The sequence below is a fragment of the Pithys albifrons genome, chromosome 3 (assembly GCF_047495875.1).
Source record: "Pithys albifrons albifrons isolate INPA30051 chromosome 3, PitAlb_v1, whole genome shotgun sequence".
NCBI lineage: Eukaryota > Metazoa > Chordata > Aves > Passeriformes > Thamnophilidae > Pithys > Pithys albifrons.
Genome location: NC_092460.1, coordinates 51052866 through 51078318, shown reverse-complemented (window position 1 = coordinate 51078318; position 25453 = coordinate 51052866). Strand labels below are relative to the sequence as shown.

The following is a 25453-nucleotide window of genomic DNA, read 5'->3' as shown; positions in this document are numbered from 1 at the left end:
ACAGCCCTGCCTTGGAAACTGAGAAGGTAAATCGTGCTCAGCAGCTAGTGGAGCAGGGACAGGCAGGTCTTGCTCTCCACACAGCTGACAGTCCATAAAAGTCCCATGCTGTGAGACCTAAGCAGAGGCAGCACACGCATGAAGTAATGAGTTTAGACTTCATCTGGGTTGGCCATTTTGAAAATGTCTTCCCTCAGCATTAGAAATCCAACATTTGCCTCTGTGGGCAGATGCACTCATGTCATCTGTGCATAGGTGCACTGATTCCCACAGAACATATTTTGCTGAGCATAACTGCAAGAGCAGACTAAACAACTCAGAGATGTGCTATTTAACTCCATATCAACAGAGGCTTGGGTAGTTACTTCCACAGGAAACATCTTCCCTTGTGTTGACACTGCAAAGTGCCTCCCTCAGAGTTGTAATTCCATTATTAGCTGACAACTCCAAGTTAGTTCTCTTGCTGGACTACAAAGCGTCAAATACAATGACAGCTGCCTACATTCATAAGAGCTTGCTAATATTGAACACTTACTGAAAATAGGTTTGGATTGTGACTGTTTCACTATTGATCATTTTAGTATCAAAAAAACAGTTTACAACATGGGAGCTGTGTCTTCCACCTCCAGCCTTCCCTTAAGAAAGGCCTTAAAATACATTTTGCTCTGTCCTGAAGAGGACAGTGTTTTGGATCAGGAGGGCTGTGTATGCAATTTCACCCCCCAGGATTTGTGCCCTTCTCTAACTCTTTGTCAATTCCTGTCTCAGCCTTCAGCAATAAGCTAGCTTGCAGTCCTGCTGGAGAAGTGCAGCAGGAAATTACTTGTGGACAACAACAAAATCACGGCAGTCAGACTCCAGGCCAAAGCAAAGCACTTTCCTCTGCTAATGAAGATATTTTATATTTATTTATTTTAAGTTTTAGCCATGTGCTGACTCTGAACTCTAGAGTGGTTCTAACCTCAGTGTTGTAGCGATGCTGATAAAGCAAAAGGGATGCAACCAACAGCCACCCAGAGCACAGCAAGGCATCCTCAGATGACAGGTAAGCAGGTCCAGATGGAGAAGACTGCAACCACGTGCATTCCAAAACCTTCTGCAGGAGTTCTAGCAGGGACACATTGGAGAGCAGCACAGCCACTGCTGCATGGGAGAAACATAAGCAGAGGTGATGAGACGGTACAGGTTAAACCAGCTTGACAAGCAGAAGGGAAGTGCAGAGCATACCCCTGCTGCAGTGAGGCAGCCGCAGCTGCCACAGCACGTCAGAGTAAGGCTGCCCAGCTATGCTGGTATTCGTCTCCCACAGCACCAGCAACTGCTGAGCCAGCTAATAAAACGACCAGCCTTCAGCTAACACAGCAGGAAGGTCGGTTAGAGCTGTTCTCTATTATTGTCTAATTTTTTGAACTATGACAATACCAGGATATTTCAAACTAGGCATCAAAGTCCCACTACTGTGTTTTTGGAACAAAAAAATACAGTGGTTTTGGCTTTCAGCAGCCAATTCCTGAATCATCAAAGGCAGCAAAACCAAACCAAACCAAAACACTCAACCCAAAAAACCTCATCACAAATACAAAATGGTGTTTTTTAATTATAATGCTGCATCTGGATGGGGAAACATCCACCTTACCTGCTGGGACAGTTAGAATACAATCTCTGATGGCTAACCTCACTGAGATTAATTTAGCAGTCAATACAGTCTTGCCTCACCTCTCTGTTGACTACAAGGTGTTGTCTGATGAAGGCTCCAGTACAGAAAATTCAAAGATGGCTGCAGGAGGCCAGTGTCCCTTGGCCTGCATTTCCCACAGAGATTACTGACTGGAAACAAAGGAACACACATAACAAGGATACCAACTTAAGAGAGCACCTCCAGCACAAGAAAGAAGTCAGTTAGTGGGGAGAGAATTCAGACAAGTAGTGAAAACAGAGCATGGCACAGACAAAGCAACAGGCAACTGCCCTACAGTGTTTGCATTAGACTGGGCCATGCAGTGGAGGATGATAACAGAGAGAGGGGAATAGAAAAGGGTATATTAAAGGACATAAATCACATTGGGCAGTAATGAATCCAAGAGCAATGGACTTTAAGTTATCTGTTTCCATTGTGAGTCTGATCCTAGTACTAGAACAAGCATAAACAGACATGTGATTGTCTCTCATGGTGACCAGACTGGGGAATGGCTTGGAGAGTTGTGCTCCTCCACTCTCACCAACACCGCTTACACTAGGAGTAAAGTGTCACTTTGTTGTAAATACCAAACATTTAGGAACAATGTTTATAAGAGTTAGGGAGGGAAATCCAGGACTGCAAGGCTCAAAAAAACTGTCAGGAGATCTTTTGAAGAGATTACAGTCTGAATTAGCAATTCTCAAAACACACACACTAACACACCCTCTTCCATCTATGACCTGGCTTCATGTAGACCTCATCAGAGGACAGTGTCATACACACTCACCCCTGAAGAACATAGACTGAGGAGCCAAGTAGGGAATAAAAGGGGTGTTTGGTGCAGGGAGAGGGTTGTGCTGCAAAATACAGAGCAGAAAGCAAGAGCAAAGGGAGCTTGTGAGTCCTGGCAGCATCTGAACTGGGCTCTGAAATCACAGCAGCTAAAAAGGCTAGTATAAAGAGAACATGGCCGTTCCACACCTCCCAGTTCCCTTGGCTAATGAGTGTCTGAGAAACACTGCTTCCTTACGAGGGCAATACAGGCAGTCTCAAGATATGAAACTTTTCAAATTGAAGGGGACAGTCTTTCAAAGTCTGCCGAAGAGATCAGTTTGTCAGAGCAGGGAAGAGATGAGAGGACGGATCAGCTGAATTTCCTCCTAGTATCTATTTTTTTCACAGCCTGCATGAACCTCCAATAGCCAAGTAAGAAGTCCCCAAGCAACGATCATCAGAAAAGACAGCAGGTCACATTATGGTACACAAACACAGCCTGCTCTTCTGTGTCTTTGGGGTGGAGTGGGCAAGCTCTGCAGTTGGTAGGGAACCATATACTCTGGATTCACACTCCAAGGAAATCCCAGTTTCAATATGCTGTTGTTTCCTGATGGCTGATTAACAGAACATAACTGACCTGAACCCCACAAGAGTGTTACAGCAAGCGTGGACAGGGAAGGATGATTCAGGAAGCACATCAGCCATACTGTCATGTGCCAAATCAACAACAGTCACTGACCCTGAAATCATGTCATGGTCAGGGGAAGAGTCTGGCCTCCTTGTGAGATTTCAGACAACAAATGTATTTGTAAAAGGAAAAGAACCTGAGTTTTGTTGACTGAACTAGTAACCAGGGCTCTTCACAACGCTCTGGCTATGAAAGTATCACAAAGCAGCCACAATAATAATGCAAGGTACATCCCAAAAAGGATGAAGAGCCAGCCCCTAGTCATCTTATGAAACAATTAGCAAACACATCCCTGGGAGAAGGTGGATGCATATACTCACCCTGGTGAAGTAGCTTGAAGTCTGTGCTGTCCAGCTCCCTCATGCCCTTGCTCTGCATTTGCACCAGGAAAAGGAGGCTCAGCAAAACAGGCAGGTTCCTGTTAGCTACGAAGGGCACAGACAGCTTAGGTTTTCAGTTAACTCTAAACTGTTGTACCTTACAAGTGTGCCAGGAATTGCTAATTTTCTGGCTCAGGAATGAGGATGAGTTAGGGGAGGAAGTATTGGCCCTTTACACACACACACACAGAGCTCCAGCTTCATTCTCATCTCTACAGTTCCCTCTGGATCAGGCACCCTTTCTGCCACTGTGGCTCGGCCTGAGTTACACCTGGATCCTGCCAACATCATTCTAGGAACAACTAGAAAAGAAGGGGAAAAAGGAGGCTAGGGCTGTGCACACCCACTGTGAACCATGTAGGGAGCATGGCTGTCACACTTTCAGATTGATACTGCTAATAAGCTAGAAACCATTAGTCCTTTCTAGACTGCCCTCTTCCCATCTACCTGACCATCACTGGCAGCCCATGCTTTGACAGCTGCCTAGCTTTGAGAGCATTTGTTCTTCTTCATCCTATGAGACCAGAAAAATGCCATCCATCCCAAGCCACAGAGAAGAGCAGAGACTGCAGAAGTGAGAGCCCCACAGAGCAGGTCTGTATGTAAGGAGAACCACCAACTCCCCAGGGCAACTCCCTCTCTATTATTAACTCTTTTTCAGTGCTATAAACAGACAAAGATTTTATATTCCATACAGCCACAGCTACAGCAAGGAACTATCACCTCCAGAAAATGCTGTCAGAAAAGCTTGTGAGTTTTCAGTTTGGAGGAGGAAACATTTACAGGTGTCTTTAATGTTAATATATTCTCAATGGTGTCCTACTGTAGGCCCATCTTCTTGTGTAAGAGCAGGCTACTCTTTGGATATGGATGCAAATCCCCTGGACTTAACTACCCCAGACCTCACAGAATGCTGCCTGTGTGCTGGGAGACAAGGAAGTCTGTCTCCAGAGTACATTTGGTGTTTGACTTCCTGGATGAGCCTGCCAGGAACTGAGTAAACAAGCTCAAAATGCAGTTTGAAGAGAAGCTGAGGTTATTAGTGGCAGCAGAAGAGCTCCTCTAGCCCAGTGGCCTATATTCATCACCAGTGTTTTGGAGAAATAGGTGTGACTCCTGCAGTAGGAAATGGACAATCTCCCTCCGTGGCATCCATAGATCAGCAGCAGAGAGACACTACAAGTCCAAATGTACATGATTCCAAACCAGGTAAGATCTACCAGATGCCAACATTGTCTTCTTTATCTCTAATCTTGTAGCCTTAACCTTTCAACCCCTCCCTCTTCTCCAGCCTACTGACTTGGCTGGAGGTCAGACAAAACCACTTCCCCTCTTGTTGCCTCCATCCCAAGTGCTCCACAGCAAAACACCTGAAACAGAGCAGGGCTGTTAGAAGTGTCAGTGGTCCCCTCAGGAACAAGAAATAGCTGCACTGGCTCCCTAACTTAATGAGTTGAGGACATCCTAGCACTGCTCCCTCCTTCAGTTAAGCTCACAGGCTGCTCTGCACAGCACCTTTCATAGCGGGACAACAGTTCCAATGCCACAGACAGGGACAGTAAGGAAAACAGGGATGCTCTACTTGAGAGATTTAGCAGAATTAAGAGATCTGGTGATACCACAATCCCTGTTTGGGTATCAATACCATGAACGATTCAAACAATCCCTGCTTCTGCTCTCTGTGTCCTGGGAACTGTGTATACTCAGGCACACCAAGCTGTTTTGCACAGCGAAGAGGAAAACCAAAGGATGTCTTTCAGTCACTGGCTGAGCCCCTATTCAAGCTGAAATATTTACCAGCACAGCTCTCCACTTGAACACTGACAGCACTATATGAGAACCTCACCTTGGTTTAACAACCACAGTTTGAAGCCAGAACAACATAAATTAGAAAAAAACCCTCACTTCAAAACTAATCTCTGAAAAAGGCAAGTAAATCAGCACAGTTCTGCCTATAAATTTCCTCATGCAGATAATTACTGAAGCTACATCAGCAGTTCAAAAGCACTTTATCCCAGACTGTGTCCCTTCAGCCATCTGCTCTGCTAGTTGATCTTACTGCAAGACCAAGTCACAGAGATGGGGTCACCTTGTAGGGTGGCTGAGCTGCTCTCTACCAGCAGCTGTTGAAGGATCTGTAAGAATCGGCTTCGGAGAAGGTCACAGACAAGGACATCCTCATTTCTTTCCAGGAAGGTCCTGAGAGTCATCAGCACCTTCCAAGCCACCTCCTCAGAGCTTGAGCAGACCAGGTCCTGCAAGGAAAGACATACACACATTACCTTTCTACCTTGATCAAGCAGAAGTCACTGCTTTTTAATACGATTATGCTAATCTGGTGCCTTGGGAAACAGCTAAAAAGCACCATTAGATTGAGTATGTTCTGATTAAATAGAGAACTGAATATGAGAAGGACTGAACATGAGAAGAAGTCATGTCTGTTAGGCACCTCTGAGTCACATCCCATTTAAAAAATTCATTTGACTGTGTAATTATAGGAGTAATATGCACTTAAGGTGAAAGTTTTAGATATGTGAGATCCTAAATGAGAACAGAGCCTCTGGCACTTCTGCTCATCTTGTTGTTTTGAAAAATCAGGTTGCATATTAAAGATGCTTACCTAAAATCAAGCTTATTAGTCAGTCCATAGTTACTGACTTTCAAAAGACTGGCAGCTTTGCATGTGTAGTAGTAACATAACAGCTAAACTGCATGAAACCTATGTAAACCAGACAAGCAACCACTCAGTCACAGGAAAGGAAAGGGAAGAGTCATGTACACAGCACTCTGCCCACAAGCCTGCTTCTTGACTATAGAGCTCTGTCTGGAGTCTCTGAGCTGAATCTCACAGCCAGTAGCCCTAATTTGGGCATACTCTTGAGGTTAAGGTATTTAACATTAAATTCACTTGCACAATACGTACAGAGGGAGTTCCATAAATATCAGGCAGAAAAAGCCTGGTAGTGCTGACATAATATGACCATCTCAACATGTACTGTGTCAGTACCACCTTTCCTCTCTTCCTGCAGTAGTCCTGGCTACTGCATTGCAAATGGTACAGCTGAAGAGGAAACTGCTCTCAGTCACTGAGCCTGCAGCCTGGCTGGACAGTCTGCTGCCTCTCTCAGCTGCCTCCACCTACCACACAGTAGTAATGCATCCAGCCTGGGAGGATGACGAGGAAATGGCTGTGGGACCCCACACTCATGGAAAGCAGTTAAAGTATGAAAAGGCTGCCTGTGACAGAGAAAGCACTCTAGTTCTGAGCCTAATTCCTGCCTGTATCAGAGACCTTCAGGAATAAAGGGCAGGAAGCTGTCTGCACAATTGGCGCTGCTGACATAGATCTGCTCCATATGACAGTCAGGAACGTAATCTAGTGTCTTCATTCTGTGAAAGAGCACCTCAGATCTGGAGCATGGAGAAGATAAGTGAGACAGTGTGTCATTATGACCACATTAACCCCCAGATGAACACACAGAGCACAGAACGGCATGAACCAAGGGCACAGCCTTGCTGGTTCTGGTAGATGCACCACTGTGTTGACATCTTACTCCCTATTCAGGAGTTCAAGGTCTCAGGTGATGTCACTAACCATCCGTTTCATCTAATCCAGACAATTATTAAAAGCAGATAAGCAAATAAATCATCCTTGGAAGGACATTCATTTTCGGTTCACTGTACCATGCACAGGCCTTTTCACTTCAGTAGTGCATTCTGAGGCTTATGTTATTCACCTTGTAAGTTTTCTTTACATCTGACAGTATATTTATCCCAGTATATTGCACTGCTTTATTAGTCCATCTAAATTCAGATGGATTATGCTCTTCCACAACTGAAAGGTGAACTGTCAAAGCCTGTGAATTATTACAACTCACTTTAAAGCCTAGGATAGATCTAAATGCATATATATATATGTCTGCAGGAGCACATGGCAAGATAGAAAAGGGAAAGCAGGAATGTTGTACCATTCAGGGAAGGAGACACTTTGCTTTGCTTATTGACAGACCTGTGATGTATACATCTGCTTCAGTTTATGGAGTTACAGGCTGCAGAACTACTGCCAAAGGTAAGTGTGGGCAAGTCTCATGGGACGCTTCTCCTCCTTATTTTGTACTGATATGTCAACTCATTGATCACTTTTACTAGTGCTCTGCAATGGTATCAAATGCCTGGATGTTGCTACCTACTCTGCAGTGTTACCTACCTGTGAAAGAACTGCCCTGCTATATCAGCCATTTCAGTAACCTTGGATATTAAACTTTACTTCATAGCCTCTTAGATCACTACAAATACATGCCAGTATGTAGTGCCCAATGATGCCAACTCAGAGTCAAACCTTGCTTCTTCACCATCTGCTGACATGGGTTTGTCTTCTCAATGACACTTAGTATTAATTTCTCTAACAGACTGGAGAAGAAACACCACAGCTCTTCGCTTTTGCCCTTACAGGCAAATCTCACATTCTTGTGTGGAAAAGTCAGCAAATATTTACTCTGTGACTGGCTGAACAGTCGTGTGACAAGTGGCTACTGGTGAGGAGGGGTGACATTGAGAGCAGTGGAAGCAAGAGAAGACCTCTAAGCAGCCATCAGGACATGGATTCTGTCACGATGACATATGTTAACAGAGCTCATTACACCAGCTAAAGGCAAACACACTAGTCCTGCTACTTCAAGGCATCTCCTCCTCTTGCACTGATTAATTTTCCCTTTCTCAAGGTTTTTATTTTATCTTTAAGAGCAATAAAACATATTTGCAGTCCTGAAAACTCAAGAGTAGTGCAAAAATCTCTGACAAGACTCTTCAGTTAAAACAAAACATAATTAAACCCTCAAACACACAGAAAGCTATGCTCTCAAGACCTGTTCTGTGCACACTGCTTTTTCAAAGTTCTTGTTCCTCATAGCCTTCCCATCTATCAGTAACAAAGAATTGCTCCCAAATTAGCAAAACAGCTTCTTGAAAGGCTGGCACAGAATAATCTGGAGCACCCAGCTGTGGATCTGGATAGAGAAAGGAATAGGGTTTTCCATGGCATACCTCAGCAGAACCCTTTAGATCCCTTCCCAGTCAACTCTCAGAAGATTCCTCCTTATCACAGTGGATGGATGACAGAGAACAAGATAACACACATACACAGTTCCATTTTCCTCATCAGGCTTCCCTGGCGGGTGGAAGTCTGTGTATAGACATGTGGCCCCTTCTATCAAAAACCTTGGCTTCGTAATACCATTGAGAGCTTTAAGAACCAAAAATGCCCCTAAATCAGGGCCAGGATAGCAGCCTGTCCTTGTGAAAATCACGTACCAGTAAAATAAGCAAAATGCTGGAATTGCTCTTCAGAATGGGAAGTAATGGGCTATCACTCTTCAGCTGATCAGACATGCCAAAACCAGGTTCTTCAGCCTCAGTTTGCTTGCAGTCTTCCCAGGAAAACCAGAGCTGGAGGACTTGGTGTCCAAATCTCCCCATAAGTTCAGGGTAGCGCAGGAAGAATTTCAGCAGGAGAGGACAATGGACATAGACCAAGCTCAAATCTGGAAGATTATCCAGGATCCTTCTTATGGTGCACAACGACCTCTGGTAAGTGTGTGAAAGGGGGAGGGGGAGAGAGAACAAAATAATCACTAGATACTGAATACCAAACAGCCAAAGTGATGAGAATTTACTGTGAGAAACAGTCACACTGCCTTTTAAGTAGACAATCAAATACATCAGTTAAACATCATTTTGTGAAGCCCATTTGCATCACAAAGGCTAAGAAACTTGTAGGCTTTATACAGAGCTCAAAGCTGTGCAGCAGCAAAGGGCCATATGGGAACACTAGAAAGCCTGTTGCAGAGGCTGGAGATGTGTTCGGGAGAACGAAGCCATGTAATTTATTATATTCCGTATGTGAATTCACAGCATATCCAACGCATTTACACTTCCCACACATACACAAGTTCATTCCATCAAATCTATATTCCCCTGTGGGTTTTCATACTTGACTTTCCACAGTGAAGATGCTCTTCACTCATTCACCACCTATGCCAGAATACTTTCTGCAAGAGGGTTGATGGGAGTGGGGAGAAACCTCACTTTCAACAAAAAGGTTCCAAGACATAGGAAAAATGAAATGAAGAAAAATTAAATCTTCTTTTACCAAGTCCAGGGCTTCGCCTTTGTCCTGACAGACAGCAAGGAGGTAAAGTGCAGCTCTGAGTATGTGTGGAGGGGGACAGTCTGCACTGTCCTGTGCCGAGAGGAGGAAATTTCTTACAGCTCGAAATAATTCTGCATCTGGAACAAACCTGCATTCAAGGATGTTGGAGCAAAACCAATAACATTAGATGTGCTTTACCCACAAATACAGGGTATGTAATGGCCACAAAAGCACTTGCCTTGTATACTGTTGACTCACCTGTCCCCAAGGGTATAGGCAAAGTATAAGAGTAGTATGAAGCAGTGTTGGTGGCTGCAAAGAGACTGATCCAAACAGAAGGGCTCAGGGGTTTCAGACAGGAGGAGAAGGCTTTCAGCAATGGTGTAGTTTAACTGAGGCAGACCCTTCTGCAGGAGATCAGACATCTCTTGCTCTAGAAATAGAACTAATATGAGCAGGCAGGCAGTAATGAGGAATGTCAATGTCAAAGAGGAGTGGAACAACCTACTACTCCACAGTCTGCATACAGCAAGTGCACCTCTATGACTTGGTATCAGTAGTGGTGTGGGACCTGATTTGATGGAGGAAATGGAAAATTTAAGGATGAAAGGATACTTCTGTTAGACATTCCCAGTTCTTTGCTGATGCTGCCTGTATGGTGACCAACCACTGCCAATGGGAAAAGTGGCTTTTGTGATGTGGAAACTTTCATCTCATTCATTTGGGACTTAACTATTATGAAAAGTTACAGACAGAAAAGCTTCATAGGGTACACCAGAGGGGAAAAATTACCTTAATCTGCAGATATGGGTGACTATGTGGCAAGTAATTTTGTCTCAATTAAGCCATGCACAGTTGTGCTAATAAATGTCACCATGTAAACAAACCCATAGGCAGATGAAATGCATTCTTTCAGCCAGGCTTCCAAACTTTTAAAAAAGCATTCTCTCACTGTTACCTACTTACTGCACCATCTTAAAAAAAAGCTGGTGAAAAAAATCTCTAAACTGAGATACGTGTGTCCACCCTTCCCTCCCCCTTTGTCCACTACTAATTTTTTTACACCTATTGCCTAAACAGAGGGTGGCAGGGCCTCAAACTAACATGAAGAAACTTTTCTCTTTCCCCAAACTTGCCCTCCTGAGATGTTCTCCTTTTCTCTGTTGCAGAGTAAAGGTTCAGGCACAAGCTGCAAAGGAAGCTGGAACAAGTCTGATTCAGGACAGGATTGCTGTGAAGAAGAGCAGAAAGATACAGAGAAGAAGGCTAGAAACATCCTCTTCCTACTTCTAATATCACACACTTTCTGCCAGAACTTCATTTTACTGAATGAACACATACAAGCACCTGCCCCATCGCCAAAAGACTCAAGGAGCCAGCCTAGGCTTACACAAAAATGAGAGTTCCCAAAGGACAGTCAGGTCACCAATGTGGCGGATGCATGCAGTGACAAAGGTGACCACGTTCACATACCTCAGGCCACTATGAATGCAGTGGGATATCCTCACTATCCACACACCTTTTATACACAGGGAGTCCTGTAAGGGCAGGACCCCTAACACTGCAGAGAGTGGGAGGTGTTTGAGGGTAGCTCCCAATACATGATTCCACTAGCAAACACCAGTTAGATTTTGTAGCAATGGTGTTTCCAGGGATAAACACTGAAGAATTCCAAAATATTAACTAAAAGAGTGAGAATAGCTCTATTTCCAGGTGTTTATCTCTCTCCAAAGATTTCCTTGCAGACAAGGACATACTAAACACCTGAATGACACCATCCTTGGCACCCCACACTGCTGTATTGAGAGGCCTAGATCACTCCCACCACACACCACTCACAGGCACAAATATCCTCATTCAAATTCCACAGTAGTAACCTGGCCTTGGAGTGCTGAGTGTTTTGTTTATTCTTTAATGAGATACAGTCACAGGAAAGAGGAGGTAAAACATTTCTGAAGACCCACAAAGTTTTTTCCTCCAAGTACTCCTCAACTTAGAAATCACAGCCTCTACTACAGCAGACCCTTTGCAATGACTGCTATTGAAGTCTTCCTCCTCCCTCCCACTTCTTATACACTACCACACCATGAGGAACAACAACAGTGGTAGTACATGCCTAGGAAGCCAGAGCTCAGATGGAACCAATGCTATGATACTTCTTTTCAAAACACCCACTAATCTGACTACTCCAAAGTCAGGCTGCTTTATCTCTATCTGTGCAACTCACGATGGAGCACAGAATTCTCACAATGCCATGTAAATCCATCCGCCCCCTACCCAACTGCTTTTCCCTTCTCCCACTCCCAGCTTTTCCATTGTCAGTTGCCATTTACATTTTGCAGTAAGATACAACCATCCTTGAGTCTTTCAGCCTTCTGTATTGCCTAATCAGGTGCATTAGATAAGGCATGATCTACTTTCCCATCTCAAAGTTTTTGACTCACTCACAATACAATACCTTTGCACAGAGCAAAATCTGGCCTTCAGCTCCAGTGTCAGTTGGATGAAGGAGGAGGATGCTAGACAGAAAGCAGGACAGAAATGTCAAACAAGCATAGAACATGTACGATAAGGGAAAAGAGTAGGCAGGTCCCATAACCATCCTCACACATCTCCATACAAGGCTGGTAAACAGGACAGGCAGGCCATCTCAGTAAGAATACATATGTTAGGCTTCCTCAGAAAGTAAACTACTCTGAGTTTGGTTTGGAGGGAAGTATCCGAGGTACATGTGTTTTTTTCAGAAGCTGAGGGAAGATTTGCCAACTTCACATATTTAGAACAGAGGGATTGTCTACATCAGCTCTCTCATGTGTGAAGAGTAAGGAATACACAGAGTAAACAGGACTTTCACATAGTAAAATCCCACCAACCATTCTAACATAATCCCTGTCTACAGGAACAGCCAATTCTGAATATTCCAGAGGGAAGGGTAAAGCTGACACAACACACTTATCCAAAATAAAACCTGTCCCATCATCATTGCTAGACCAAATAACATTTTCATCCTGCTGAATATGACTGTGCACTCTATTCTTACTCATATAAATATGTAATATAATCCTCCACATAAAGTCTTGTTAAGCTCATTGCCTCAGTAATATGCAGTAGCAGCAAGTTCCATCAGTTAAGCTGAGAGCACAGACAACATGGTTCCACACTACCCCCATACCCAGCTTTTTGGAGAACTTATTCCGCATGTTTGGCACCACTGTAAAGAGGATATTAAGTGTTGAGATGAAAACCTCCGCCACTGACACGCTGACAGCCCTTTGCAGGTAGCTCTGTGGAGAGATGAAAACATTGGGTGCATGATATGTAAAAAACACCAAAAGCAGCAGCTTTCTTCCAGCCTCCTGCCTGCCCAGAAAGTTAGATTTCTAAATCTAAATTAACAGAGCAACAGTTCTTTTACTAAAATGTCTGGCAGCAAACACACAGGCTCACAGAGCACTCTGAATGCAACTAAAATCCCCTCTGCCAACGTTATGAGCTGTGCTAACACTGCAAGACGTTACACCAGACAAGAAACTTCTTCCAGCTTCCAGCTGGCGACCAGTTAGGCTTTAATCCACAGTGACTAACATTGCTGCCCACATTGCCCTGGAAGTAACTGCTCTTACAGGTCAGATGGCTAATTCTCCAGCACAGTATACAACATAGGCCATACATTGAAGGGCAGCCGACTTCAGTAACACTGAACACCTGTGCTTCAGCATTTCATTGAGCAGTGGCAAACATAGACATTTGAGCCCTCTACAAAGTCCAGCCCTAAACTATTTAGAGCAGAATGACTCAACTCACGCTTGTAGCAGGTCACTGGAAAATTTTCTCACAGTCCATTAATTTTTACCCAAGTTCAATGAGCAAGAAACAGCACACTGACTCAGACTTTGCCGAACTGGACATGCACCGCACCCTCATGTAAGGGAGGAGAACAGCAATCCCACTGCAGCTGCCTACCAAGAGACTGGTTAAGGAAACACCAACCAAAACATCTCCAGACTCCCAACAACTGCAAGGATCCATACACATGAACTTGTAGCAAAGCACAAGCAAAATTTACTAAGCATTAGTAACAACCAGAGTTCCACTGTTTTGACAATTCTTGAAGTGTCTTAGGGACAGGCCTGTATGGAGCACTGAAATACAGGACTCTCCACTGCCACTTTCTAAATCATGTCCCTGGTCTTACTGAGGCCCAGTGCTTAGTACTGCCTTTGCTGTGCAGACTGGGCAGCCTCATCAGGACCTTCTGGAAAGAAGCATGAAACTGAAATTGCAGGTGCAAAACACAGGTGCTCTTTGGGACACAGGCAAGTTTGGAAAAAGTGGCAGAAGGGGAAACAACAGTTCAGGCACTCTTCATTTCCTGCAACAGTCAGAGCTGCCATGGATCAGATAGCATGGTAGGCAGGCTACGGAGATTACAGACTCTTAAGAAAGACACTGACATCTACACAGAAGCTTTATGAAATTCTTCACCCTCTGAGACCATACATTTCCTTTTTGCATGAACTGTGTAATTCCAAATTTGGCTCTGGAGAAGTAGCACATGTCAAAGCTGTTCTTGGCTTAGTCTACATGCTCTCTTTCCAAAAAACATTTGTGCAACCCATTCTTGGGATCTGAAATTGCCTTTCCAGATACATAAGGAACAGACCAAGTTCAAAGGAAACCCTACCATGACCATGGGGATGCAGAGTCTGTCACAAATCCTCAACAGGAACTCAGAGAAGTTGCTCAGCGTGTCCTTGCTCTCAGAATTGGGGGCAGTGAAAGCATTCTCCTGGGCCATGAAGTCACCCTGGAATTCCACTGCTAACCTACAAATACACATTGGGTAACAGCAGAGGGGAATCCTCCTCACTCTGTAAAGAAAGTCAGGAGATACTACATTTCCACCACAACTTTCACTATCAAGGACCCACAAACACTCATCAGGTTGGAAACACAGGAATCTGGCAATCACACAGAGTTACCTCTTGTGAAGCTGTTAAAAGTCATCAAGGTTGCACAACAGTACAAGCTGGGAAAGGAAGACAGTTTCTCTGAAGAAAGCACCTGCTGTGGAAAGCCCCAGTGTGGCAAGACTGGTACTCAGCCAGGCCAGAGTATCTGGGGCACAATACAGCAAACCTTGTGAAAATCAGCCAAGGGACCATTCAGCTGATCTAAATCCATGACAGAACCCAAGTGCCCTCCAACACCACCCCAAGATTCTGGGGCAGTGAAGAAAGGCATGCCAGCTTCTGACTGAATTATCTCAGCCAAGCCAAATGCAAGTGATGCAAGGCAAAAACCAAATTGGCTGAACCACAAATAACAACCGATCCTGGTCCATACACAAAGTCATCTACCACTGTCTGTTGTACAGCTAAGGGTGACAAATAGCTCTTATCCAGCAAAACAGGAAAAGCTGGTGCCTACAGACCCATTTGTAGTAATGGATCACAACCATAAGCAAATCCAAGGCCAGCATCTGTTAAATGGTTAATACCTTCTGGCAGTGAGACCACATACTCCAGAGCACAGGAATCTGGTTTGACACATACCTTCCAACAACTCTTACATCATCAGTAGTTTTGGATAATTTTCAAGCAGTCCCTCAAAGCCGAAACACATGAAATAAACTGATACGTCCCAGGCAAATTTCACGGGAGACACATCCACGGAACACAAAATTTTCACTATTACTACATATTTCTCATTCTGCTGTTCTCTGACAATTGCCATGCATTGAACTCAGCCAGGATATTTCCTCAGTGGGGTTGGGTAGAGGAACTCAGTTGCAAGGACAAAAGAATGACAGACATGGACACACACCAGTCACCCGCCCACTTTCCTGGCTTGTCCTCACCTGCAAGCATTTCTGAAACTTTCCAGGGTGTTGAGCAAGAACTGACCCTGTCTATGAGGAACTCTGCCATGACTTCTGTTTGCTGGGTGATTCTGAGACACCGAGAAGAGATCACCCTGTTACAGGAGAAAAATCTTTAAAATCTTATGTTCACTTTCAGCAAAAATAGCTGTCTTCTCTGATACCAGCAGCAGGAGGAACAATAGATTTCACTTCGCTCACTTCTTTCACACAACTCTTTTTCCCTATTGTGCTTTCCCCAGGGAGGGCAGAGTTGGAGAGCTTGTGTGCTCTTCCTAGGGAAGACAGTTACAGAGCTACTAGTTCTTTACTGCCCTGTCTTTACAGCCTGTATTGCTGTGATTTGATTGAATCTGAGTTTTAAACATCTCAGCTAATGGATCTCCAAGCCCTTATGGGAAAATTTGGTATATTTTAAAATTTTATTTCTTCCAATTACTCTTCAGTTCTCCTTGCTTAGCACTGAAATCTTAGAAGTTCTCTACTTTGGCTCAGATTTTTAAGCAACTATCCGTGTACTATCTCTTGTTCCCACACAGCATCCTACTGAATTGAGCCAGAAACCAACTGAAGCATTAATTTCTCCAAACTGGGAACAACGTGAAACTCACAATCTGCTTTTAAGCCTTAACCTGTTGTGGTGGTCTTCTCCAAATACTACCAGAGGAAGGCACAGCTACCACTGGTGTCTCGCAGTTCAGAACTTCTCCATTTCATACTGAGATACCTTAGCAGAGGTACAATCATTTACCCCTTTCTCCCTTAAAGACAGACTGGATATCCTCACTATCTGCCTAATTTCCTTCCTGTGCAGCTCCTAATCATGAAGGGGACACCACCCTCTGCATATGTGCAAACAGATTGACCAACATCTGCCTATAGGGCAGAAAATAGTTCTGCCTTCTTCAGGGAGAGAAGGCAGACATCTGGTACCAGAGAACTTGGGTCTAAAGATGGTTCATCAAGAATTCAGAGTTCTGGTACTCCAACAAGATGTTCTTGTCACTACAGACATGGGATCTAAACCTAAATGTCTCTAAGCCTATAGCAAGCAGGCTCAGGCCTTGTTTTTTCACTATCCATCTGTAACTGGGGCTCTCAGAAGTGTAGAGGTCCCAGTAGCACATCACGCTAACTATGAATTCTGGGAACAGGAAAAGATTTACACTTCAAAGAGTGGCTAACAACTCCCCTTCTGAAGGATCACAGGGATCACAGTGCATATATGATGACATTCTTGATCTGAATGCAGAACAAGAGATGTTCATTGTCAAAAAATAGATTGAAAATGCAGCCTGTAAGGTGGGGTCCTGAAGAAGGGAAGCTGGAGTACTGGACACATAAGGAGAGCAGCATGCTCAAGCACTGTCCCACAAATCTTCATTGATTTAGAAAGATAACATTTACCAACATCCATCTTCATTTACTTCAAAGACAAATTTTGGCACCATTTTGTGTTAAGTAAAGAGGATCAAAAGAAATATCGGAGAACCCAACAGTCACAGGATAAGGGGACAGAACATATATACGACAGCCATATAGTGTGCTAGGAGGATCATCCCTGTCCTGCTTAGTCTTATCAACAAGCAACAGCAACTTTTAACTCACTGCATGCCTCTTGCTACTTTGTGGTGGGGAAAGGTCAGCACATCGCTTCAGCACTGCCTCCAGCAACTTCTGCAGCAGTTCATATGGGACTGGAGGGGAGCTCAGATGGTCCTTCCTAAACAAGGCAAGAGAATGACAGCATGCACAGCCCCTGCTGAGGACATTCCACTGGGAAGGCAACACCATCAGCAATAACTGCTCTTCTGATGTCAATACCCCATTGTCATGTCTCCCAAGCACAGCATAGTAAGGTCACAACATCTGAACAGTGCCTTCACCCACACATGCACCCAAACACACCTTCACTGCACTCTCTGTTCCCACTACAGTCAGGAGGCATATGACTGTTCATATCTTATGCTTGCTTTTATCAATCTGGATGGGGCACAGAGTGACAAAGCCACAGCAGCTGTCATACGAGCCTGCCTGGGATACCAGGTCCTTGCTGCAGAGAATTGCTGCCTATGGCAGCTTCACTGCCCTGGCAGCCTTCTGAGGTGGGTGGGAAGCTGGCTTTGCTGTACCCACGTCTGCCTCAGCCACAAGTCCCACTGCAGTGCACACTCACCCACACAGCCACAGGGGAGCTGCAGAGCTCAACATGGTATGAGCATATCTATTTGAAGAAAAGTCTGTAAATACTTTCCTGCCTACCTCAGGAAAGCTGCCACAGCTCTCACAGCCTCCACTGCCACCTCCAGCACTGGGCAGTTCACTGTCTCCATCAAAACATCAATGGCTTTTATACATACACCTTGGTTTGTGAATAATTTGATTTCCACTGGCTGCCTGTGGAGAGGAAACAGAGTAAGCAAGGAGAATGTTGTCAGATTTAGGTAACTGTGGTGCCCTTTTCTCATTTCACCAAATGGACAGCTGAGCTGTGTGGTTCCAGTCATGCTTTTCATTATGGAGAGCCAACTGCTCACAGGGAGGCACTCTCAGACTTGAGAAGGCAGAGGGTTTGCTACAAAGAGTGAACTTCAGCCAGTCTGAACCCCACTATGATGAAAACAACCACAACTTGGATAACTCTGTGACTACTCCAGTGAACAGTGACATGAAAAGCACAAGAAAAACAAGCTTTGCAAAATATAGTGATCTCTGTGCCTAGGACTTTCTGCTCAGACCATCTGCTCTGGCATTTGTGGGTTCATCTGGCAACTTACATTCTTGGGTAAACAAGCAAACATCACTATCCTAGAGCAGAGATGATGCCATGAGAATAGCTTCTCTCAGAGTCCTATAGCACTTCTAAAGTCAGATGCTGCCAGAAGGACTGGAACCTTCATGAAATTGAAGAGGAATCAGGAATATAAACACAATCCAACACTTTTGACAATTCTTCTTGATAGTGAGCATTTTGGTTATCTGATCACCTTGTGGCCCAACACCTTTGAGCATTCAGCACAAGAGCATGGCAGGATGACAGGCCATTAATCCAATTATTGGACAGAGCTGTGTAAATGGCAGACTAGGCTCACTTGGCAAGTCAGGTACAGTTGGGAGGGCAGGAAGAAGACAGGCAGCTACATGTACACAAGACACAGTAACAGCCTGCCAGAGGCCCTCTCCAAAGTGAAGCAAGAAAAGCAGCAAGGCATGAGAGGAGCCAGACTTGGGAGCCAAAAGTATTCCAGTATTCCCTGTTACTCATTTTTCACAATTGTGCCTGACTAAAGCAAGCCATGAGCACAGGCTGTCATGCACAAATGGGAAGGAAAGTGAACTTCAGTAGAAATTACACTAGTAGCCCAGTTACATGGCAAAAAGGGAACATAGGAAAAAACACAGTTTTCAGTCACTCAGTGGCATGAAACTCAATTTGGCAGTCAGCTCATGTTCTGCTGTGGGAAAAAGCTGTGGGGCAGGCAAGGCAAGGAAAAGGTCTTGTGGAACTTGGGCATCAGGACCCAAGCCGTAAGTGATGTGCTGAACTTCCAAGTTATTTCTACTTATACTGTAATTCTATTAATCCTCTGTATTTCCTTTCTTTAATCACTGGCCTTCTGAAGTAAAACACATCAGGAGGAAAAGTCTTCACTGACTCATGCAGGGAGAAAAGGATGGAGGAGTACTGCTGACTCACTCAAGATGCACAAACCCACTTTCAATATGGTCCACTATGGTGCTTTCAGGGCCTGGGAGGAAAGTGTGAAGGACAGCACTCTTACAGCTTCCCGCAACCTCTCATCTTTGGGCCCCACACTGTGCCTGCCACTCTGGTTATGCTGGGAGAGACAAAAAGCACACCAGGGAGAGCTACCCACCATTCCTGACATACTGCCAAGGGGAGCAGAGCATCCTGCTTGGGACTCACCAGAAGGTGGGGCTCACACAAGAGAATCTGGCTCCAAGCAAAAACCAAGAGGAGAGGTTCCAGCATGAGATCTCTTTCCCCACTATGAGAGAGTTTTAAATAAAACATTATCTCTAAGGCAAAGCTCAGAGAAACAGAATGGGTGTGCGAGAAAATGAGAGTAACTGCACAGAGTGTTCTCTTTGTTTTACAAGCATAAATGCTGTAATTAGTGTTTCCCACATCCTGGCTTCTCTTTTTGACAGATCCCACACTGGCATCATCACACTGTTCTAGCACTGCTGCTTTTTCTTCTCCTTTTTACCCTGCCACTTGCTACAGAATTGACTATGACATTTCCAAAATTCAGCTCAAGGGCTCTCTTGAGGGAACTAAGTGGCAAAACATGACTCTGTCACTAGCATGGCAGGATATGAACAAGATCACAGAGGCAAGAACAGAAAGTGCAGAAGAAAAACAAGCCAGTGTGTATTATTTCTTAGCAGAAAACAAGGGGGAAAAAGTGACAGAAGACATTAATATTTCAGCCCAGAATTTGTTTTTGCAGTTTGAATTTAGCTCAGATGATGGTAGGAGACTAGAGGTCAAGGAATTTGCATGCTTCGTTTTGTCACAGAGGCACACTTAGCAGGATCTGGCCTGCTCATATATGCCTGGACCTTCCTGGCCTTCCCTCCTGCTCTGTCTATAGCTGAAAAGAGATTTCACCTTCTAGACTGGCAAAGAAGCAGGAAGAGGCAGATAGACTGGTGGATGTAGCCACAAGGAGGACAAGCTGGGAGGTTCACAAACAACCATCAGGCCTTTCTTTGCAGGAATAAGGGAGATGAATTGTTCAGCACCATTTTGCAAACACAAAGGCTCCAGAGGTGTGTAGATATTTGGTCTCAGAAGAAAACCTTAAAAAGCAAAAGCACCACAGCCTCCATTTTTGGCTACCAAACCCACCTGTGCAAGTCTGTCAGGATACTTGCTTACCGTTTTAGTATTTCAGTGAAGAGCAGGAGCCCTTGTTTGTGCAACACCACGTTGTTCATCTGCAGGACATCTTGGAGACTCCGCACCAGAGATTCAATGCCTACATGTGTTCAAGAGAAGTCATAGAGAGGCTTTTAACATCCCAGATTCTAGCATGGAAGCAAAATTAATTTTTAAAATGAAGGAAGATTTCAACACCTATTATTCTGAACCACTGACAGAAACAACTGTCCAAAACTGTTGAACATTCACTCAGCTCCCTGATAATATGCCTTAATCTCCACTGATAAGTCCATAAGAACAGAAAGAATTTAATCATTCTTTCAAAATCTACTCTTGGCATGTCCACAAAACACCTAAAAGTAACTCAGGTAGTGTCAATCATGATAACTGGTGATTATAATGAGTTAATGCTTATCAGGAATTCATTAGGACAATGGCACTGTAAATTCAAGCTATGCTGGACATCACAAACATGTCTGATAGATACTCATTCTCAGTCCTTTATCCTTCATGACTGCAAATTGTGATTGTGTGTAAAGCTTTGAAATTCAGCTAGAGGCACAAGCATTACTGCAGTCACTCTGTCAGAAAAGTTGATGACTCACCATAGACAGTGTGACACTTGGAGAAGAAAAGGCGCTCCTCAGTGAGAAGAAGCAGGCAGCAATACACTGACCAGATGAGGATTTCATTTTTGCACAAGAGACATTCAAACAGGAACTCTGTAAAAACACACAGAGAAATAAGGTCACCCTGATAAGAGGCAGGCTGCTTACAGCATGGCACAGCTGCTCCTAGAACAGAGCAGAGGCAGAAGGAGGAAAGGAAGCAGCATAGCAACAGCCGCAGGGAGAACGGCTGTATTATGAAATGGTAGGAATGGAGAATGAAGCACATGTTCAGGGTTATACTAGTCTTCAAAATAAGGTGACTGCAGAGCAGAGACCCATGGGCAGACTTCTTCCTAGCTCAAACTCATCAGGCAGGAGCTGAGTTGTGGATCCAGCCTTTGGGTCAAATGAAAAGCCATAAGGAAGCTTTACCACAGATGCAATGATCTTTTTTTCCTCAGAACTTTTACATCTCCCAAAGAATTTGTATAATGAAAGTATTTGTCTTTTGGGATTAGAGAGAAATAATAAACCATCTCCCATAGCTGCAATCTAAAGCTGAATTCTAGACCAAATTCTGTGCAAATGTACAATACTTAGTCAAATTAGATGGAACCAAAGTCTGTTTAGGGTTGTATTGAAGGTCCTGCAAGAAGCACCTTGACCTCAAGGACTTGTCCAAATTCTCAGTGTGGAAACTCCATTCTGCCTTTTGACAGCTGCTTCTATACTTTCAGTTGAAAAGCTACTTTCCCCTTCTATTCTTAAAATCACAATAGCCATTTTTACTGGTATAAAATGATCACCACAATACTGTGCCACCAGCGGACACCATGGAGCCAGACTGATTCCTAAAACAAACAGCCAGGGAGGGCTTTGACACTTTGAGATGAACAGTGAGATGCTACTGCCTCTCTTCACCTGGAACATCTGCATGGATAAAAGCAGGAGCATATCTGCTGGGAGACTGAACCAGCACTGCAGCCACACAGTGAGAACTTGCTGCCTGTAGAATCTCATCTCTGGTCAACAAAAGCTGTTGGGAAACAAAAGTCAAAAGGAGAGAGGAAGTCAACCATGCAGCTATGAAGAGGAAACTTTCTTCTACATTTTAACATTTTAAACATAAGATCTCTCTTTTGGCATGTACTTCACAGATTAAACTTGCTAAGGTAAGGTAAAACACTGAATCAAAGATACTCAAGAAAGTACAAAATAAGAACCACAACAGAGGAGACCAAGAGTAAGAATAGCTCTGCCCCTATGCTTAGTCATGCTGGCATTGCAAGTGCTGTACGAGACCTCAAATGTGAGTAGAGTAAAATCAGCTGAGGCCAGGAGTAAAATTTTCCCCACTCCAGGATGCAGGAATGCATGAAGAGGTGATCTATGGAGATGCCCACCTTTCTTGCTGCAGCCTCTATTGCTGGTATTGTCAAGAGAATACTCTGCCATATATATAAAAATGCTTCAGACAAAGATTCAACACAGGCCATCAAGTTATTTGGGTCTACCAGCAATTCATTACTACTTCAGCAATTACCTTTTTCAGAACAAGCGGCAGTGGGTTTTCCCCTTCTACAAAGTCAGGACTCTCAGTCTCCTCTTCTAGCTTTGAATTATTCATAAGAATAGATACAAAATGGTCAGATTTCAGGAGTTCCTTTAGCAAACCTGCAAAAGCAGAAGCAAAAGTGAGCACTGTACTGGGCAAAGCAAGCATTATAGTAACACAGGAGTATTTACAGCCTAGGACTTGTTGCCAACTTTCTCCCATTTCCCACACTCCTGACAAAGGCACCTCCAGTTTAGGGAGCTTGCTGTCACTGTGTCCCCAGATACTGCCATAAACTCCCTTTCTTGCTACCCCTTGTTGCTGATGCTTTTTGCTGGCTCTGATCTGCTCTCTGTTCCTTCTCAGAGACGTGCATGAACACAGGTAGATGATCTCATGAGCCCTCTACTTGCATTATCTTCTCTAAGTAGCCACACCTTAAACTGTTTCTTGGGAGAGCTCTTGACCAGCATTCTTCCCTAGCAGTGAGTGACCCCAGTGACTAGACATTTTCCCTGCAACACTTCCTAGAGAACTGGCATTTATTTTCCCCTTCTATTTTCACAGGCTCTTACTGAAACAGCTCGATTGCCTAAAAGATATATAGACACACACAAAACCCCTCAGAAGAACAGTATAGATCACTGCTAGGTATTGATGTAAATCATCGGTACGTGTCAGTACAAATTCACAGGGGTATCATCTGAGCTACAGAATTCTACTTTCAAAGGAATCATCATCCATTTCTAGTGGCTGAACAGATGATTTGAGGAGCAATCTAGTTCCTGCTTGCCTCCTACAAGAAAAATTAATTCCCTGGATAGTTTACAAACAAGGAATGAGAGAAAGGCGAAATTGTGCTCCCCAGCAACAGCTGATACATGCAGTTGGAAGCATAACTGCAAGAAACCGCCACTTCCACATTATCTCTGCAACCTAAATACCATGGTGTCCCACATCTGAAGTCTGCATTTGTTAGACTCCATCCCACTGCTCTAAAAACACACCTGCCCATGCACAGTGTTTGCATTCAAACACTTTGAGGGATGGTCAGGCCAGAGTGCAAGCTTTGAAGAGATTCTAAAGATTAGTCAGGGCTGGGCAAATGTGGGACTTGAAAGACAACAAGGGGCTGGGAGTGCTCAGCAGCAGGTCTGATCCATTTGACTGCTGTGGCACAACAGAAAGGATGGACTGCTTCAGACGAGCAGCACAAAGATCCTCTGAAGAACAACGCACATTAGTGTGTCTAAACCAACCAAGGATTTTTACCTCATTCCAATTCTTCCACTGCACCTTGCAGTTTCTCCCAGCAATGCCTCCTTACCCAAACAATTAACCTGCAGCTCCTTTGTCTGCGCACACCCCAGGGTATTCAAGAAAAGACTACACAGCCTTTCTTCAAAGTGTGTTGAGAGCCGTCCTGTGCCAACAGGAGAGGAGTACAGCTTGCCATACAAGTAGCAGACAGCAGCCTTTATACCCTCATTTGGGTACAACAACCCCATCAGCAGATGATCCACGAAATTACCTAGGATAAGGAACAGAAGCAGCAAACATTCACTGGCATTTTAAAAGCACCAACCTATTTCCCTCAAACACTTGCAAAAGCCCACTGGACAGACTGGTGTATGCAGATGAATGAATGCCACAATTAGGTGATGCGCCCAGCACCATCTGTCCCTCAGAGCAGAAGTACAGTTATCAATGGCTAGTAGAGCACTCTGTTCACCACAAGTGGATCCATCATCCCAGCTACCTCCATAAACACCTAAGCTTGCTCACCAGCAAGGGGCCAGATCAAGCTGAAAACAACTAAATATATGTTGCCTGTGAGGCAGACTCAAAACCCCAATTCAGAGGCTGCTTTTGCCTGGCTGGCTAACAGCACAATGACAAGCTTGCTATAAAGGTTCTGACCTGCAACCCATGAGGCCTGAATGCCACTCTGACTTGTGGACACATTGTGCAACCTGCGAATTTACCTGGGGGAAGGGGGAGTGCATGCATGCATGTGCATATGAAGGCTGTGAAAACCACCCTTCAGTGGGACATGACATATTACTCACTGTGCTCTACCACCAGTAGATCAGCAAAGCCTGGGACGGCATCTGCCAGCTTGCCCAAGAGAGTGAATGTGGGCAGGCTGCTTCTCATAGTGCCTTTGCATAGCTGTAGAAGAAAAGGAAAATGTTTCACTGATGAAGACACAGTCCAAAGGCAGAAATGTGCCTAAACCAGCAAGCTCTCAGTGATGTATAATTCTCCAGCACAGGATCTTTTCCTAAGACTGGTCCTCTTTACCCTTCAAGATAAACTATAGGAAAACGCCAAACACATCACTAAGACTCCAAAGTGTCTTTAATTCTAGGAATCTCTTGCTTCTTGCTCCTTTTCATCTCTCTCCCCTCCACCTCTTATATAAGCAAATGAATCCCCTAAATTCCATCCCACTTCTGCTATTTCCCTATTTTTTGTACCTATTATAAACTTAATAATGAAGAGAGCAAGAGCCCATGGCACAGGCTCCTCATGTAACTGAAACTGATAGGAAAAGAAGAATTGAAGAAGCCACACAGCTTCATAAGTGTATCAGGAAGCCATAAGGCTGCAAGGCATCATGGGAAGAACAGAAAAACTGGGGGGTGGATACCAACAGTGCCAACATCACAGCAGGGGAGCTGCCACTAGAACATCCAAGGCCAGGATGGATGGGGCTTTGAACAACGTGGTCTAGTGGAAGGTGTTCCTGCCCATGGCAGGGGGGTTGGAACAAGATGATCTTTGAGTTCCCTTCCAACCCAAACTGTTTCATGATTCTGTGAT

At 44.3% G+C, this 25453-nt stretch overlaps 1 protein-coding gene across 4 annotated transcripts in view; it reads right to left on the bottom strand.

Moving 5' to 3' along the window:
• The window catches only part of LOC139670320 (coiled-coil domain-containing protein 134-like), a 46615-nt gene that overhangs the window by 16179 nt on the left and 4983 nt on the right, over positions 1-25453 (bottom strand). For all 4 annotated transcript variants that reach the window (XM_071551867.1, XM_071551868.1, XM_071551869.1 and 1 more), the window contains exons 5-24: positions 24697-24799; positions 23955-24158; positions 22616-22746; positions 21994-22108; positions 21067-21183; positions 20459-20558; positions 17815-17949; positions 17161-17275; positions 15532-15647; positions 14356-14497; positions 12844-12955; positions 12130-12190; positions 10808-10902; positions 9930-10104; positions 9672-9819; positions 8834-9106; positions 5613-5778; positions 3464-3568; positions 1717-1827; positions 962-1143 (exon numbers count right to left, since the gene is read on the bottom strand). In XM_071551867.1, coding sequence (XP_071407968.1) covers positions 962-1143; positions 1717-1827; positions 3464-3568; positions 5613-5778; positions 8834-9106; positions 9672-9819; positions 9930-10104; positions 10808-10902; positions 12130-12190; positions 12844-12955; positions 14356-14497; positions 15532-15647; positions 17161-17275; positions 17815-17949; positions 20459-20558; positions 21067-21183; positions 21994-22108; positions 22616-22746; positions 23955-24158; positions 24697-24799 — 2706 coding nt within the window. The remainder of the gene's footprint in view (positions 1-961; positions 1144-1716; positions 1828-3463; positions 3569-5612; positions 5779-8833; positions 9107-9671; positions 9820-9929; positions 10105-10807; positions 10903-12129; positions 12191-12843; positions 12956-14355; positions 14498-15531; positions 15648-17160; positions 17276-17814; positions 17950-20458; positions 20559-21066; positions 21184-21993; positions 22109-22615; positions 22747-23954; positions 24159-24696; positions 24800-25453) is intronic.